Source organism: Chroicocephalus ridibundus, chromosome 13 (assembly GCF_963924245.1).
Source record: "Chroicocephalus ridibundus chromosome 13, bChrRid1.1, whole genome shotgun sequence".
Classification (NCBI taxonomy): domain Eukaryota; kingdom Metazoa; phylum Chordata; class Aves; order Charadriiformes; family Laridae; genus Chroicocephalus; species Chroicocephalus ridibundus.
This window is the reverse complement of record NC_086296.1, coordinates 9122955-9140860: the sequence shown is the minus strand read 5'-3', so window position 1 is coordinate 9140860 and position 17906 is coordinate 9122955. Positions and strand designations below refer to the sequence as shown.

At 39.4% G+C, this 17906-nt stretch overlaps 1 protein-coding gene across 11 annotated transcripts in view; it reads right to left on the bottom strand.

Annotated features, from left to right (window-relative positions):
• Positions 1–17906, bottom strand: part of LOC134522731 (E1A-binding protein p400-like) — a 51561-nt gene that overhangs the window by 17551 nt on the left and 16104 nt on the right. For 7 of the 11 annotated variants that reach the window (XR_010073119.1, XM_063350711.1, XM_063350709.1 and 4 more), the window contains 20 exons: positions 17467–17556; positions 15557–15664; positions 14592–14785; positions 14222–14399; positions 13437–13573; positions 12889–13058; positions 12250–12424; positions 11801–11937; positions 10988–11174; positions 9839–10005; positions 8865–9019; positions 8113–8349; positions 6872–7036; positions 5849–6016; positions 3722–3813; positions 2657–2955; positions 1729–1931; positions 1458–1627; positions 1045–1241; positions 448–559 (listed from right to left, as the gene is read on the bottom strand). Coding sequence is in view for 10 of the 11 variants with exons in the window: in XM_063350711.1 (XP_063206781.1) it covers positions 448–559; positions 1045–1241; positions 1458–1627; positions 1729–1931; positions 2657–2955; positions 3722–3813; positions 5849–6016; positions 6872–7036; positions 8113–8349; positions 8865–9019; positions 9839–10005; positions 10988–11174; positions 11801–11937; positions 12250–12424; positions 12889–13058; positions 13437–13573; positions 14222–14399; positions 14592–14785; positions 15557–15664; positions 17467–17556 (3341 nt within the window). In the remaining variant the exon portion in view is untranslated. The remainder of the gene's footprint in view (positions 1–447; positions 560–1044; positions 1242–1457; positions 1628–1728; positions 1932–2656; positions 2956–3721; positions 3814–5848; positions 6017–6871; positions 7037–8112; positions 8350–8864; positions 9020–9838; positions 10006–10987; positions 11175–11800; positions 11938–12249; positions 12425–12888; positions 13059–13436; positions 13574–14221; positions 14400–14591; positions 14786–15556; positions 15665–17466; positions 17557–17906) is intronic. The other 4 variants (XM_063350713.1, XM_063350714.1, XM_063350715.1 and 1 more) reach the window with 2 other exon arrangements.

The following is a 17906-nucleotide window of genomic DNA, read 5'->3' as shown; positions in this document are numbered from 1 at the left end:
ACCACCATACTGGGAGTGCTGAAAGAGGATGGACCAGCTTCTGGATGGGCAGCCACTGTCTTCTGCATCTTCACAGCAGCACTTCAGAGACTATCTCATTAAATACCCAAACTTCATATTTCACCTTTTTAAAGCTGTTGAAACCTTCATCCTTACATACGCTGCAGAATTTTGCAGCATGGTGCCAGAAACCAGAGTATATTAAGTCACGCAGGTGGTGCTTGTGCGTCAGTGTGCAAGTAACGGAATGAAAGCAGAGAGACAGCATTTGATAGAATGCGGCCCTAACGCCAAAATTCAAGCAATCCTGAGATCTACTATGCTTACCTATCAATTCTAGCCCAAACAGATTTCTAGTAAACTGTTATTAAACACTCCAATTCTGATGCCTGAATTTATTAAACACTGCAACACGGGTGTTTGAACACATTTTGGATATTAACTTACCTGTGTTAAAAAGGCCATTGAATAGTCATTTCCCTGAGCAGCTACTTCTCTGATCAAGTCCTTTGTGCCGTTTTTCAAAAGCTTCTCTTCTACAGAATTACCACTGACAAGCCTAAAAAAAAAGAAGAAAAAGAAAAGAATTGAAATCTGGTAAGTCATTTCCAAAACAGCTTTTGGAAACAAAAAGATAAATTGCCCTCAGAGAATAACACTGAACTTTTAAAATGTCGTGGTTTGTGGGGTTTTGTGGGTTTGGTTTTTTTAGTTCTGGTACAGGCCAAGAACAAAACACATACCTCTACTTTGAAGTTTTCTTTTAATAATTAGTGTAATGAAAAAAAGACAAAATCAAGCCACCTCGTTTAAAAAATTCCACGTAAACTAACAGACAAAAGCCATGCAAGTATGACTCATTAATTACATTTGGCATTAAAAAATACCACATTTTCCTACAATAACCTGGCATCTTTTTTATTGAAGTGAGATGAAGTTTTCAGCAATGTTTCCACTTTATTTCAGCTCATACAGAGCAGCACTATCTGAATTAACCTCACATGAAAGCACGTTAAAGAGCGGTGACTGATCTGTAACCATCACCTGTATATATGGATATCTTTACATCTTCCAATTCTGTCACACCATTCCTGAGCTTTTGCATCCATCACTGGGTTTAGGTCATTGTCATAGAACACAACGGTGTCTGCCTCGACAAGATTGACTCCAGTGGAACGACTGTGAGAGGAAAGGATGGCACAGAAAATGCGCTTGTCTCTGTTGAAAATTTTCATCAGCTCCTACATAAACAGCATAAAAGCAAGGAGTAAATAAGCGATACACCAAAATAAAATACCAATCCAAATTCACTATAGCTTAATCAAAAACAGACAAAAAAAGTCAAGTGTTTCAAAACGAGTAAGGAACAAGGCAAATTTCCTTCCCCTGCTGCAGTGTATAAAAGCTTGAGCAGCACATGTTGCTGTGCCAGTGGACAACCGGTAGGGCAAACTTACCTGCCGTTGTTCATGGTTGGCGTATTCATCAATCCTCACGAATGTGAGGAAATGGAAATTCAGGAACAATTCCAATATGTCCAACATCAGAATCATCTGTGACAAAATCAGCACACGGCGCCCTTCAGATTTCAACTTTTGAAGCAAGACAGCAAGAGCTTCTAATTTTCCTATATTGCAAACAAGAAAACAAATAATCATTTTATATAGGCATTCCATTCCTGTGAAACAGGAAATTACCAAAATATTATCACCACATGTCCTCCTTTACCTGAGTCATACTGCACCAGCCGGAGGTCAGGGAACTGCAGCAAGTGAGGAGTTGTAATCTGTTGCAACTGATGCAAGTGCGGAGCCGCCGTCTGCTTGAGACTGTGCTTCAGGAGTTTCAGTCTGTGACTGTATGAAGGGGGGGGATTCGCTACATACAAACACGGGGGAGCAGCAACTGCAGCTGGCAATACGAAGAGAGCCCTGTGTAAAGCATGAAAACAAGGGAATAACCAGTTTAAAAATTCCATACAAAACGATCATCTGCAGCTATAATTTTCAGCCTGTCAACCGTGTAGTTTTACACTATTATCTAACCACTTTGTTAAGGTGACTTAGTAAGCGCTGTATACCTTCAAAGTATTAACATTCTCTATCTGCCTTTATCTTTTTGTTTTGTTTTGCCTGCTTTGATGATAGCTTCCGCTAAGGTGTTTGCACTGTGACCTCTGTATTCGGTCACTGGAGCTCAAACACAAGAAACACCCATCACACCAAACTTACTAAAAGCAATTTGAGGAGTCCTAATTGCATTTCATGTCTCTAGAAAACTGCAGCTATTGCCCTGCACACAACCCACTAAATGTCAGCTTTAGCTACGTCTCTGTGTCATAACTCTTGTTGGTTGGCTCCAAGAGGTACCTACTCGGAAGTAAATCCAAAGCATAAGAATGTAAACTGAAGTATGGTCAGCTGAATTTGGGCTTGAAATTAGGAATGAGGCACTGAAAACTCTTATTATAAAGATCCTAAAAGAAACAGAAGTGACTGTTATTTTTATGTTTATACTGCATGCCCTTTACTGCTAAATAAATCAGGCTAAACCAAAGAAGCTCATGAACAGAAACAAGGTTTTAAAGCTTTTTTGAAAAGGAACGTTTCAGAAATAACTAAATGTGGTAAAGGCTTACAAGGCAGTCACACATTACCTGTTAACAACATCCTTTAGAGATTCTTGTTGCTGAACCAAAGTCAGGATCATTTCTTGCAATGGGTTACTTGGGCCTCCAGAGGCACTTGAAGAAAGGCAACAGTTGACAAAGCCAGCCCACCTCCAGCTGCTGTCCTCGCTAGAAGACGGCTGGGAGGGCTTGCTTTCACCAGTCAGAGAACAAACGCTCAGCAAGTCTCTGCCATACACTGGGGCCCGGGAACAACGGCGCTCATTGCCTGAAAATATTCTGTCCAGGCGCTCCTTCAAAAGCCGGTTCTTTTCTTCATACGTTTCCTTTGCCAAGAAGAGTTGAAAAAACATTTGCCACTCATCACAGTCGCTTCGGAATTTGAGTTTCTTTAGAATGAAGCTATCAGGATCAGAGTACTGTCTGCTTTATACCACCAGCATCAAGTTTATAACAACTACTTAGACCAATCACAAAAGGTGTAAATTCCAGATAAAATTTGAAGACTACAACTAAGTTCAATTCATATTAAAGAGTCAATTCTATCTTAGTTTAGTATCTACTTGCATTTTCTAAGGTACATTTTCATAGTTTAGGAAATAAAATTAATCATTTATATTTGGGACATTTCAGTAAGGCGCAGGTTCTCGCACAGTTTAACACACACTTGATATTTCCCTATGCTTTATAGGTTGCTTGAGTATCTCTTCTAAAAACTTGTTAAGATGAGAAATCTATAAAAATTTTCCCAGTTGCCTTTGTGTTCAAAACACACAGAAAATCTTACAATTCCTTTATTTATGTATTACCACATAATTATTACAGTTATAAGAACCTGTCTGCTATCACAGCACAAGAAAGCTTTTAGCTGCTTTTATAAACCAGAATTTATTTTAAACTATGGATTATAGATGAAAATGCAACATATCTGTCAACCTGAAACACTGACAAAAGTTGGGTTTTTTACCTACGCTGTCATCATCAGAGTACCTAATTAATTCCAGCTCTGTAAATTATAGCTTCTAACTACTGTACGGATTTAGTATCAATGCTGAAAATTTGTGTTTCCATATGAAAATAAAAATTAAGTACCTGTGATTGTCCATGTGTAGGTGCTGGTTTTAACACTGCTCCCATGTCACCAGACGACAAATTAGTAACTGCAGTTCTACCTGGAATACAAACTGAGGATAAACCTTGTGTTTATATATTTATTCTTCTGAAGATCGGTTTCATTTAGTCTTTTCAGTAAGGAGATATTTCATAACTGTAACGCATCATAACTGCAGACATATTTTTAGTCTAAATGTCCAATTGGGTATTGCAAATTTGTAGTTTGTTACACATCAGATATCTGACAGATATTTACACTAACTGGTTTCACAAAAATCCAAGATAGATCAATGGAATTTTACTTTGCTTTGCACGAAGAGCTGCTACATTCACAGTTTATTCAAAATGTCATCTACAGCGCAACAGGTATTAACATTTAGACATTATACTCTAAATCAGGAAAAGATTGCTCTAATTTATCGTAAACAAATCATCCACGATTTTTCAGAAAACATACGAATTCAGTATATCTACAAGTTGATGAAACTATATGATGGAGTCTCACAGTAGCATTCTTGTGAATTCGCCTGCCCGCAGATGTTTTCCCAGACAGCCAACTAAACTATTACACACAAGTAAACTAATCGAAACTACAGTAATACCCTTCATGTACTAGCAGGCTACACATGCTGCGTAGGAGTTCTTTTCTTGATAGGATATATAGGTTTCTATCTCAGCCAGAATGCATTGCTCATCAGCACCGATTATTTGTCCTAGAAAAGCAACACAATCCTCCTCTACTCACCGTGAAACTGTATTTAGCGGCAAGTCAATACAGCCACGAAGAACTGCGTTCAAGTTAACAAGCAGGTGTCAGCCCTTACATTAAGAATAACAGACTCCAAGGAGTATGCAGAGGTTTAAGCTTTGCCTTTCTGCATTTTCCTTACAAACAAGCTAATACAGATAGCCAGCATAAATCCAATTTTACTACACAGCTACACCTGAGCCCAGCCATTATAGTTTCCAGTCACCCAATGCAATGAAATTTATTCGGCATTTTATCCAGAATTCAGAAAGTCAAAATAAGTGTTTTCAATATGCTTTACATCTTCCTCCAAAGACAAGCAGCAAAAATAGTAACATTTTCTTTTATCAGTTGGAAATAGTACTTTAGATATTATTGCTTTTAATGGAGTTCTCTTGTCACCATGATGAGAGTAGTAAGATGTGGGAGTTTTTGTAGAAATTTTACAGCAATTTTCATTCTGAATTGTGGCCACACTAAGAGTACCTGTAATGCAATCAGAGCTGGAGGGTGAAATATTTGAGCCACAGATCTTCCAAACTATGACAGAAATCCTTTAGCTCCCGACAACTGGGAGGCTGTTGAAACTTCCTCTCCCATTTTATGACAGGATGTTTTTCTCTTCAGAAAGTCAAAATACGAACTTCAAGGGCACATTCATACCCCAAAAAGGAGCAGTAAGCAGTCTGTTTTGAGGTAACGGCTTATATCCTGAGAAAATTACAGCAGATGGCCATTTCCAGGGAACGAACTCCTAGCATTGCATTTATCATCATTTACCAATCTGCTGTTTTGTAGTAAATGCACTAGACAGCAATTTCTCTGCTGTTTTTTGATCAACATCACAATTGTGTTTTTAAGCAAGGAACAGATCACATTTGCAGCAAGGCACCAAACACCTAAGCAGTATTTGCAGAGGGAATGGGAAAACAGTAGCTTGATTAGACAGCAAAGCAAGGAAAATTAGATAAAAGCAAAATCAATACGGAAAAACGGAGAGAATTGCTGGACATTCTCTATCAGTATAGAAAAATAATCACCCCGATCTTTCTTTGAAAAACAGTAACAAAGTATTTCAAACTCACTTCTAGCCACAAAAATCTCACCTAAGACACAAAATTAGTAAAAAAAATTCTACGTATTTAAAACAGTTTCAAGCTCTTCTAACTCTGTATTAAAAATTTATCTAGAACTCCAGTATACATCATGCACAAATCAGAAGGATTTGCTCCATAGTTTACCTGCTTCTGAACTCAACTTACAGAATTACCATCTATAACAATTTGGAGTCATACATCAATGTGATTTTAGTCACGGAATGTTTAGATAGAGACATTTCTTCAGGCTAGGAAGCCTACCTTGCTGTGTCACCGCTGTGGAAGTTGGGACACCTGCTTGATGCTGGTTTCCTAAAGCGTTCAGCGCGTTCTGAACAGTTCCCGCTTGGGAAACCGTCTGCATGACAACGGGACCCTGAGGTCTCAAATACTGCTGACCAGGTGCCGAAACGATCTGAAGAACACTTCCTGCAATGGAGGATTTTTTAAGAAGTTAGGCTGGATAGAATGGAAAATAATAAATAGTGTTCTCTAGCAAAAGATACTGCTGTTACAAACTGATCATTACTGCTTCAAACTATGTTAAAGTTTCCCAGACAAGTTCATTACACCCATCCAATTTAATATTCCGTAATACCTGATAGGAGGGAAACACTTAAAGGCTTCATAGTTAAAGAAGAGTCTCACGATATAGAGATATCATTCTAAATCTAGGTATTTCATAAGGAGTTTGGACGAAATCCAATCAACAAAAAAATCCTGACTTAGCATTCCCTCTATCTGTTTTGTTGGCTGCAGAGAATCAAGATTTCCAGGTTCTCCTGCATTTGGCAGCACTTATTTCCCCAGCAAGGGAAATCTGAGGGCAAAATATATCGTAGCTAGAGCATTCAGGTCAGGTTAATAGGTGGCTCAAAATTCAGAGGCCCACCGATCTTGAAGTATTATTTACATCGTTTCAGAACAAACCAAGAACGTCCTCAGTTTTGTCTGTTTCTGCTCACCAGGCAGTTTATCTGAAATAATGCTTCACCTTAACTTCAGCTGTATTGCCTACATGTAAAAACAAATTAATAAAATCTTGAAATACTACATAGAAAAAAGAAAAAAAAAGAAAATAATCACAGCTTTCATTTGATAGGCATTTATTTTTCAAAACAGAGCTACCTTGTTATCCTTGTCTCACGCAGAAAACAGGCAGAGCATAACAGTACAAGCAGAGGGGATGGAAAAATCTCAACATACAGCAACAAGGAACGTGTTGCCTATATAAAAACAGGAGCATTCTAAAGAACGGAAAACTCCCTGCTTTGAAATAAGTACCTTGTAACTGCAAGGGTTGCCCTGCAGTGAGCTGGCGAAGTTGACTATGTGATAAAGTGAACTTGTTCCCTTGGAACTGCAGTGTTACTGGGGTCTCTGGCTGAGCGATTCTGCCTTGTGCTCCCGCTATAGAAGCCAGCTGGGCTATTTTTACTACCTCACCACCTGTTAAGGAGGGAAACAGGCATTAAAAAACCAAAAAAAAAACCAAAGTGGGAGGCAGGTTGTTCAATATTCACAAGTCTAAAGTTTTGGTTAGTAAACTGGTGCTGAAGCGCCTTCCATGCATAATTATACTTAGTGCATCAAAAGTGTCATATAAAAGTTAAGCAGGTATTGCTTTCTATATTTATTGGACAAACTGGAAAAAAGCTGATTGTTTAAAGGGTAAGGACATCAACATTTTAGAAGTTATCACTTTCATTAGCAAAAAAGTTAAGAGCTACCTGAAAACTCATGTGACACTTTGTAACAGAACGAGTAAAGACATTGAACTGATTTTCACTGCCTTTTCAAGAGCACAAAGGAAGGTTTAAGGAAGAGACAAAAATTTTCACACATGTGGCACTGTAAATACACATTTGAAATGGCCTGAAATTTGCTGATGAAACGTGATTTATATTAAGCGATCTGCACTTAGACAAACCAAAAAGCTTTCATGTGACAAGGACCAAGCTTTTTGTGATTTAAATGCAGAAAGGTTAGAGGCATTTAAGCATTAAGTTTTGTGATCTTGAGAAAACATTGGCGTGAAAATTTAGCTTTTGTAAAGGCAGTGCGTTACCCCAGAGATAAAATTAATACATCAGTGCTCAGTACTCTCTACACATGCTAATAGGCAGTGCACATACAACCTTAAAGCAAAGCCTCATCGCTTTTCTCTGCCTAACAGTTGCGACGTTTCTCGCTGCGAGAGAGGCCTTTAGCAGATGGATTAGTGTTTAATATGAAAGGAATAATTAGGATAGAGCTAAAACATTTGGTCTGAAGGAAGTCTTGCCAGCAGAAGAAACATGCAGAAACAGGAGATTAAGTTGACACCGCTAATGTATGTCCACAGCAATTCTATTGTTTCTTATCCAATTTTCGATTTTCCTTGGTCATAAGCAATGCCCTGAGCAAGGCTAATCAGAAGAGTGAAAAAAAAACAACGATTCTGTACACATCTCTTAGGGTGCCTAGTAACTTAACCTCGTTGTAGTACAAAGGTGGGAGAAACCTGGAAAGGGGAGGCCACTTACTAGGCAACCGTGCCTGGGCCTGGGAGGTGAGCACCAGCCTCTGGGGCAGCACACTCTGTTGGACGGTGTGCGGGGGGGGCTGGGGCTGGGACTGGCCCAGCTGCGTGGCCGGCACGGAGGTCTGGCCCCGCGGTTTCGCAGGGTGGGCTGCGCTAGTCGCTGTGCTGAAGGTCGCTGCGGGCTGGTGTCTCGGAGCACTGGTGGAAGCCTGAGTTGTCTGAAACTGTGCTGCTGCGGCTGCAATCAATAAGGGTTGTTTGTGCAAGCTGTTAGAGGTTTTAGCTCCGCTCTTTTAAACAACCTGCATTAAAAAGAAACCTTCCAACAGGATATTAAAACGGCTACAGGAATGGCTTGACCTTACAGACTGGGATTTCTAGCCACACCTTTTACTACATCCTATTTTTACAACATTATATATTTGGAAAGCATTGTTTAAAGGTTAAACAAATACACAAAAGCAGTGTAAATTCCCATCTTCGACAGAATATTACATGTGATCAGGATTTAAATACCAACTGTGCCATATTTACGCTAACAGTTAGGTTACACAAAGCTTAGTTTTGCATTATACTGGAAGATCATACTGTAGAAGCTAGTGGGGCAATTTACTGGCAATTAGTCTGTTGGTATTTTTAAGCCATTAGTATTCTAGACCATTAAGCTAGAGGGTACAGGAGTTCTAGGAACAGACTAACTTGTATCGTCAATGCAGAGGTTCAAGGTGACTAACCTAGCGCTAACCCTCTTACCTTGATTTGAGGACACTGTAGCGATGGGTGATCTTCCTCGGACTTGTCCCTGCTGCGTTACCGTCGCTGTGGTCACCGTGCGTTGAACTTGAGTGCTTGGGAAAACCACAGTCCTGCCCTCAGGCTTCTGACCGTACTGAACAGGTTGAAACAACCTGAAAAGAATACGAAAAGTACAAATCTATAGGAAGATCGTAGTTTGAACTTTAAAAATAAACTCCATCACCCAAGGAAAGTATAAACTGATCACATCAGAGGCCAATCTCTTTCTCACAGACTGACAAGACTCATCACTTCAGCAAACTTCAAATGTGGACATTCTATAAAGTAATTTTGCTAAGGCTGAAAAAGAAGAAAACTTTCATAGCAGGCATCCAATTTAATGCAGGATGCACTAGAATTACAGCAAACAGCTTAAACAGTCTAGCCCAACAGCTGGAAACAGAATGGGGCTCTCCTGTCATTCCAGGGAGGCATCAACATGCCAGCAGGTCATCAGGCAGCTCCTTTGCATCAAAAAACCAGTTCCACATTAGTTTGAGATCCCTAATTCACTAGGGGAGAAATACTCCTAAAAATTTCCTGCTATAAAACTTCATATGTCTCTCATAACACTGCATGCACAGCTAACACTGTAGGCCCAGCTTAGGCTTGAAGAATTATTTCCCCGTTAATTTTGCAAAACAACGTTCCCTTGCCATAAACAAGGACCCCAAGAATAAAATTCATCTGCCGGCGAAGTATAAACTATGGAAAATCCATAAACAAACTTCAAATGGAACTGTAATCCTCAAAAAACTATTAAAATAGAATCCTTATTTTCAAGGGTAAACAAGAAAGCAACAGAATAATAAAACGCAAAGTCAGCTCTGAGGTTTTGGGTGAATGACATTACCAGAAACTCTGCAAATATAGCAACACAACTACGTTTTCCTCCTGTGACTCCAGCTTCAAAGGAGGGCAGCCGTACATACCTGCTTGGTTTGAGCTTCACTGGGTTGGGCCTTGCTGGCGGTGGAGGAGAGCTGTAGATTTCTTCAATCAGCTTTCTAGTAACTTTTTGTTTTGGCAACACTTGTGCTTCATAATGAGTCATTTTGTTTTCCATTCCAATGAGATCAAAAAGAGACAGGTCTGATTCCTAGGGACAATGTAAAATAAGGTTTATTTTACGTGATGACCAGAACAGTTAAGTCCTCTCTATGTTCTATGCTGAATTTGCTTTCTATATTTTACTTTTTAACTTGAAATAAATGCTGTAAGTTTAAAAAGTAAACTATTCATTATTAGCCCAAACTGTCTAGAAACCTTGCAAATATATCTTAAGCTGATAGTCCCATTATAAGCATCAGCATCAGTAGAAAAAGAATTGAAATCATTAGCCAGTTATGGAAATCAAAGCAAGTCACATTTAACAATATACCGCCTATTCATTCATACCATAATTTCCAAATAATTAAGAAGAACTCTCAGAAGGTTAGTTAACTATTGAGCTCAAATGCCAAACTATAATGTCACACGTATAATTTCGGAGTGGAAAAATATGAAGGACGGAAATAAGATCAACCAAAAAGATCCTCTCATCTGCTCCATTACTCATACTTCTCTCTAATGCGATTATTTCCTTTGATTCTCTCAAAGAGGGGGGGATCACGTCTTTAATGATAACACAAATAGTGGTCCTTCAAATGGACTGACAGAAGTATACTAATTTAGTCACTGAATCAGAGCGTTTACTCTTATATGGAAAAGAGTAAGTCTTGCTCTTCTTTAGCTACTGAAAGCAGAAAGAAAATTACAGAATGTCGTACATAAGCACTGTGCCACCCAGAGTGTTTTCAGAGTCGGGAAATTCCTGCAAACACCAGTATGATGAAAGCAAACCCGATTTCTCTTTGAGTTCATGAAAAATTACTGATTACAAACCACTTGAAAAGCTCAAACTACCATTACAAAAAAACAGATGCAGCAAGTACGCGCTTGGTAGGCACAGTTATGGAATAGTGAATTCCTTCTATTTATAAACTTCAAGTAGACTTACGATGTGTGAGAGAACAATATTAAGTACTAAAATTCTACATGGTCGCCAAGAGAGGAAAAAACCAGTTTACTTTTCTACTCACCTTCCAAATATCCCTTTCTAGGGCACTCAGTACCAGAGACGCAGTTCTGTATTCCAGTGTTTCTGATACATAAGAGGTACTTGACAGCCGGGGGTTTATCAGATCAGGGTGATTACAAATCCGTTGCAGCTGCATCAGGACATGCAGGACACTAATGAAGTGTCCACTTTTGAGGGCTTCTTGGGTTCTACCAAATAATATTTACAGAAATACATTCATTTAAGTACAGCTTTTATGGAGATGTCCCTAAATCAGCAAGGTGAGAACATGCAGTCAGTATGTTACGCAAAGGTCTTAAAACAAGCTTAGATTTTACCTGGGTCTTTCTAGAATGTTTTAAGTAGCACTGTACCAAATGTAAATTTCGAAACACGAAAGTTAAGGACCAGTGCTACTTTACAGTCAAATATGACCTAACCAGCTCCCTGTCCTCTACCTGCTTTGGTTCTGTTTCATCCCTGCACCCATCAATAACCTCTTGATATCACAGCACAGGTACGTGGTTGGGTGGGAGAAGAAACACTTTGGGCTTTAAGAAATAAAGAACCACTCATTAGAGACAAATCTTAAAACAAAATAGCAGCAACCATTACAACCTGATTTTTAAGTTCCAGAGGTAAATGCACGTTTTTCATTGGGCCCATACTGTCACTTGCCTGTAATTTTAGTTTACAATGTAATCATATTCTATTCACTGGTCATAATGGAATATTTCAGAAAAACACTGAAACACTTCCAACTGTGACAATCATTTATCATCTTGCTTAAGCACCAAAATGACAGCCTTTTTTATTTACTGTTTTAACTCCTTACCCTGGTTGTAATATGACATCTTCATACATAGCTTTTTGTCGACTAGAAAGACGACACTTTAGCACATGTTCATATTTCTTTGTTAGCTGCTTTTCAACATCTCTCTTTGATCTTCGCAAAATAAACGGCTGAATCATCTGAAACATTTCATAATTGAGGGGAAAAAAAAATTTCACTTCAAAGATGCAGCTTTACAACAGGAAGGTAAATTCACACCTAAGACATTTGATGTGATAAACCTCATATGCCATATACAATCATATTGCTGTGCACACAGTTGTATAACCATTAATTTATTCTTTAATTTCCGCATGTTATGCTTCAAAATCTGAGTCTTTGTCTTATTTTTAAAAAGAAATCTCCATAACCACATCTTTTCATTTCTTCCTATTCCCCCCCAACAGCTTAACTACTGTAGCAAAACAGATGAGAAAAAAATGACAACATACTCTGTGTAACCTGATGACCAGTTTATGGCAATAATCCTGGTTCTCCTCATTAGCTGCTTTTACTGGAAAATCTAGGTAAGGTCTGGAAATTCCCGGGATCAGAAAATGTACCATGGTCCACAACTCCATCAATGTGTTATGCAGAGGAGTGTCTATCAGAAGCAAACGATGCTGGCTGCGAATAATAACAGATTTTTATCAATACAGCATTTAGCTACTATCACTATGAAAAGGACACCAATACTCAAACACTGTAGCTTTAGGTTTGTCAGATACACAGAAAACATAAGTAGTGCTAATAAAATTAAATCTAGGATAAATTATCTTTTTAGTCTTGAAGATACCACCAAACTAGCTTCCTCACGGCAGAGGGGTGAACACACAAGGGGATCTGTTTGGGAGCGGAGTACCATCGAAGAAGAATTACAGTGTTATGATAGTGGCAACAAAAAGATTCCAAGCATGTCTCTGAATCCTGATTGTTTCAACTAAAGGCACCTCTGCAGGTGCATGTTGCACAGGAATTTGGACAGAGCAAGTCAAGAGGTTTTCCATCAGTTTTCTGTTAAGAGGAGAACTGTGTCACATGAAGAGAGAAAAGCCCACTGCCAGCAGGAAAAACAATTCTCTGCTCCGTACCTGCGGAGACTGAAAAGCGCCTCCCAGTGTTTCTCGGTCATGTTCTTTATTTGTTGCATCTCATCTACTATTAAGTATTTCCATCGCATCTTCATAAATGCTGTGTGGCCTTTGAACAGCTGTTTGTAGGAAGTGATACACACATTGAAGCTGTTGGGTTCTGTCCATTCCTACAGAAAAGGAAAGAGAGGATGAGACAGAAAAGTAAAGGCAGAACTCTCAGGTATCTTGCAAGCAGCTATTTCTCCACTAAGAAGAGAACGATGCTACGACTCAAAGCATCCTAAAAGACAGTCTTGGTCTTTGAATTATAGTCAGTTCAGAAAGCAGGTTAAGTTTTGCATGTTTGCTCAATACCAAGGGAGTTCCAAAAACTAGAAAATCTAGAACTCTTAGGTGTGAATGTCTTCGTAAACCAACTTGTAGTGTTAAAAACGTCTCATATCCCATCAGGATTTAAAGAACATATAAATAGATGCAGGTTAAAGGAAGAGTCTTGCCATCTAAAATGCTAAACACAACAGTGTAAGAGTTGTAAAATACAGTACCTGTCTTTTTGCCCTAAGTTCCCTTTGGCTGCCAAAGTAGAGAAGTATTTTCAACCCTGGGCACCAGCGTTTCAATTCCAGCTCCCATTTCAATATGTTACAGCTCCGTACAACAACAAGGTGAGGGCCCCAATTACCTACAGAAAGGGAAATACAGCCGTTAACAGCAGAAAGAGGCTCCTGACAATTCATGTGCTTATATTCTCCCCTGATGTTTTTTTTAAGTGCAGCACACTGAATTCATCATTAGAAGTGTGTTTCAATAACAGAGGTATTTTAATGACTAATCTATTCTTTATTATTTTTCAGACCTCAAGTAAACTTGTGCACCTATTTTTCCCTCAACTACATCAACAGCTTGAGGTACTACCTCCATGACAAGCTTTGCCTTAACTTACATTCTTACACCACCCTCAGTACAACACCACTGTCAGAACTATCTGAGATGATACACAAGACAGACTTGTCTGTCCAACTGTTCATGCTTACTCCTTGAATTTAACTACCTGCGGCCATCTGGCCATTAAACAACTTGTGAGGCTTTTTTACTGGTAAACTAGGCTTCAGAAGAATTTTATCACCTATAAGGTAACAGCAGATTGAGCAAACAGCGTATTTGATAAGAAAGCACCCCTATGTCACACAATCTAAGAAAGTTTTTCTGACACAATCTTACTCTGTGCATTAACTAAAGTCTGATATGGTTCAGCAGGAAAAAAAAAGCGATTTGAGGCTACAATTCACAAAGATAATGCTGGCCCAGTACTTGTCTAAAATGAACTTACCTTCATTACAAGCCAAGTGGGCAAAAAAGGCAATAATTTGTACTGTTTTTCCAAGTCCAGCCTCATCTGCCAGAATGCCGTTGAGATTCTTCCTGTAGAGCTTTGCTAGCCAGTCAAGCCCAATCTTCTGATATTCTCTGAGGGGCCCGTACAGTAGCGATGGAGTATTGTACTTTACCTGTAAAGTGAATGATTTGATACTTTTTTTCTGAGTTAAATTCAGGGAGCATGTCATAAAGCATAACCATTTTAAAGTTCAATGACTAGAAAATATTTATTGTCATTTGTTGCCAAAATCTGTGAAATCATGAAAAAAAATAAAATCCTTTCTGTAAAAGCACACACAGCAGGAGAAAACAGGGAGTCTTACCGCTGTTGTTATCCTAGAGCTGCCTTTAGGTAATAGCATTTCTGCCGCAGCAGCAACTTCTGATATGTCTCGCATATGCTTCTTCGGAGGACTCGATCTGTCTATACCCTTGTACTGGTCAATGCTAAGGAGGGAGTCTATGAGGACAACTTCTTTCTGAGGACTCTCCCTATCAGAGGTATGGTCTTCCATTTCTATGAGAAAGAAAAATAACATTGGCATTTAAAATAAACTTAAGTATCAGTTACACAAAGGAATTGAGATGGCTAGAAGTCAGACGGGGTCTAAAAGGAGGCAGGTAACTTTTTAAAACAATTCTATGATTTTCAAACTAGTCAAGCTAAAATGCAAATAGCCTAAGCGCAGGATGCCGTACATGTTTTGAATGTTCACACTAGCTAGGCTAACTTGACCATTAGCTTTTCACAACTTCTAGGGAGGTCCTCTCATACTACCTAAAACCTACCCTCAAACATGTAATTCTATCATCACTTCAATACAGAACAGATAGCAACTAGGTAATAATAATAGCTAGCTATGAAGTGTGTTGTTTAATCCAGTGTAGAGAGGCTCTTCTGTGGCTCACTATTGTTCCTGAGAATCTTACATATCTTGACTTTAACACAGGCAAGCACTGCCTTCATGTCATAAGGTGAGAAATTAAAAAAAAAAAAAAAAAGATATTCTTCACTGACCGTTATCCAAAAATATTTAGTAATATCAGGAATAAAACTATTTTTTCTAATGATCAGTCCAAACGTTTAGCAAGAAAGCCACTGTACTTTCCATTCATTCTTGTATATAACATTCTTCTTCACTTAAAAAATTAAAAACATTTTAAATGTAATTCACTCAGTATTTGTTTTCCCTATTATAAAATGTCATTTAACAGAGACCTGAAGAGCCAATCAACTTCTTTCACCATGTAAGTCGGCACAAGTTCTTCTAAATAAGAAGTAATTTACCTTCCTCACTGCTGTCTTCTTCACTGTCAGGCTTCGGCTGGGGCCAGTGAAAGTTTTCTGCAAAGGCACCTTCATACATCTTCAGTAAATCCTCCAGAGGCAATTCAGCTGAAGGTCATTAAAGGATGTAAGTTTAAAACTATCAAAACTTGTAACAATCAATACCATTGTTTTTAATCTCATTACATTCTTCACAGTTGTATAAAGCCAGTCCTCTAATCAGAAGTTAATTGAAAAAGTAATTATTAGGTGGATGATGGCGATATTTACTTAATGACCTTGATTACGGAGAACACTTGGCATCACACCAAGCCACTTGCTCACCCAGCTTGCTTTGTACTATATTACAAACCCACCAGACAAACTGACAGTAAACCACTGGTTGGGGAGGCAGGGGCATCAAATCCAGCTGAGTGGCTGAAAACCAATTCAAGACTTCCAAGTTTCAAAACTGACCTGTACCTCAACCCCACTAAACAGTATCTCCATGATCCCTGGTCTGATCTGTTGAAGCGGGAATGTGCATGCTGGCGGTGGCAAATCAATCAGGAATCATCCTCATTAGGAACTTGGCTGACTGGCCAAGAGTTATAATCCCTCCAACTGGCCAGCTGGCTGCAGCCACTAAGCTGCCAAACAGACCAAACAAACGGATTTGGAAACTGCACATTAATTGCCAGGCAAGCTTAGCTTAACGTGAAGCTTGCCTCTAAAAATCAGCAAGGTTTTTACCATGATAAGTGAAGTGATCCCTATGGGATACTTTGCATACATCAAGCTCAGCAGAGCAGTTATTGTTATGCTGCTAATGAAAGAGAGCTGCTAGCCGGAGCATTGTCCCTAAAAGCCCCTTAATCTTTAATTATTTATACCCCCCAAGATCAGCACTTCAGGGCCTTTTCAGACTTATCAGGTGGGTCACAAAACCCTTCTGAGATACTCTAGCCTATATTATCTATTGATGATAAAATGTTCAATCTGATACACTTCTGGTTTTAAATATTTATCATGCACTCCTAGAACATAGGTTGAGAGTATCCTGGGCTGCCTCCCCAGCAGCATGGCCAGCAGATCGAGGGAGGGGATTCTGCCCCTCTGCTCTGCTGAGACCCCATCTGGAGTACTGCCTCCAGCTCTGGAGACCCCAACATAAGGGGGACATGGACCTGTTGGAGTGAGTCCAGAGGAGGCCACGAAGAAGCTGCGAGGGCTGGAGCCCCTCTGCCGTGAGGACGGGCTGAGAGAGTTGGGGCTGTTCAGCTTGGAGAAGAGAAGGCTCTGGGGAGACCTCAGAGCCCCTTCCAGGCCCTAAAGGGGCTCCAAGAGAGATGGGGAGGGGCTCTGGATCAGGGAGTGTAGCAACAGGATGAGGGGGAATGGTTTTAAACTGAAAGAGGGGAGATTTAGATATCAGGAAGAAATTCTTTGCTGTGAGGGTGGTGAGCCCCTGGCCCAGGTTGCCCAGAGAAGCTGTGGCTGCCCCATCCCTGGAGGGGTTCAAGGCCAGGCTGGACGGGGCTTGGAGCAACCTGGGCTGGTGGGAGGTGTCCCTGCCCAGGGCAGGGGGTTGGAACTAGATGATCTTTAAGGTCCTTTCCAACCCAAACCATTCTATGATTCTTTTGGTGTGAGGTTTTAAAGAAACACAGTGCTTCAGCAGAGAAATACTTTTGCTTAAGCTATCTTTTGTGATAACTAGTTAAGCATAGGGACCACTTTATAAAGTACAGATGTCCATCATCATCCCATAAACTAACTGCTACAACTTTCCAAACAGAAAGACATAAATATGGATTACTTATGACTGAACATCTGAATGCATTCAACCTCTCATTTATAACCCTATTTACAAACACAATAACGACTGTCGTTTCAGAGCCCACCACAGAGGAATCAAGCTACATGCCTACCTTCTTTGGCTAGATTAGACAATTCAGTTTGATGGTTTATGTTTCCTTCTTTAGCTTCTTGTTCCTCAATTGTTTCTTCTTCATCTTCAACTAAAATAAAAACAAATGCTAACCTTAGCATTCAAATTACACAATAATTCATGAAGTTTGTAGTAATATGCCTCTGACATGTACTAGCATAGAAAATTATAAATTAGCAGGATTCAAAAAAGGATGAGACGTATTGAAAACAAGAAAATCTGAGAGCAACTATACATAGAAAATAAGTGAAAAGGAAAGGAGCGCTTCTGCCTCAGGACAAAAGGCAGTCTTGAACTCTTAAGTGTTGGTTGACAATGGTCACCAGGGACAGGTTATTCTGTAGATTTAAACAGGGGGGTTTCTTTATCAGAAACATGACACAGATGTCGTCACAAGAAAGGAACTAATATGGGTTATTC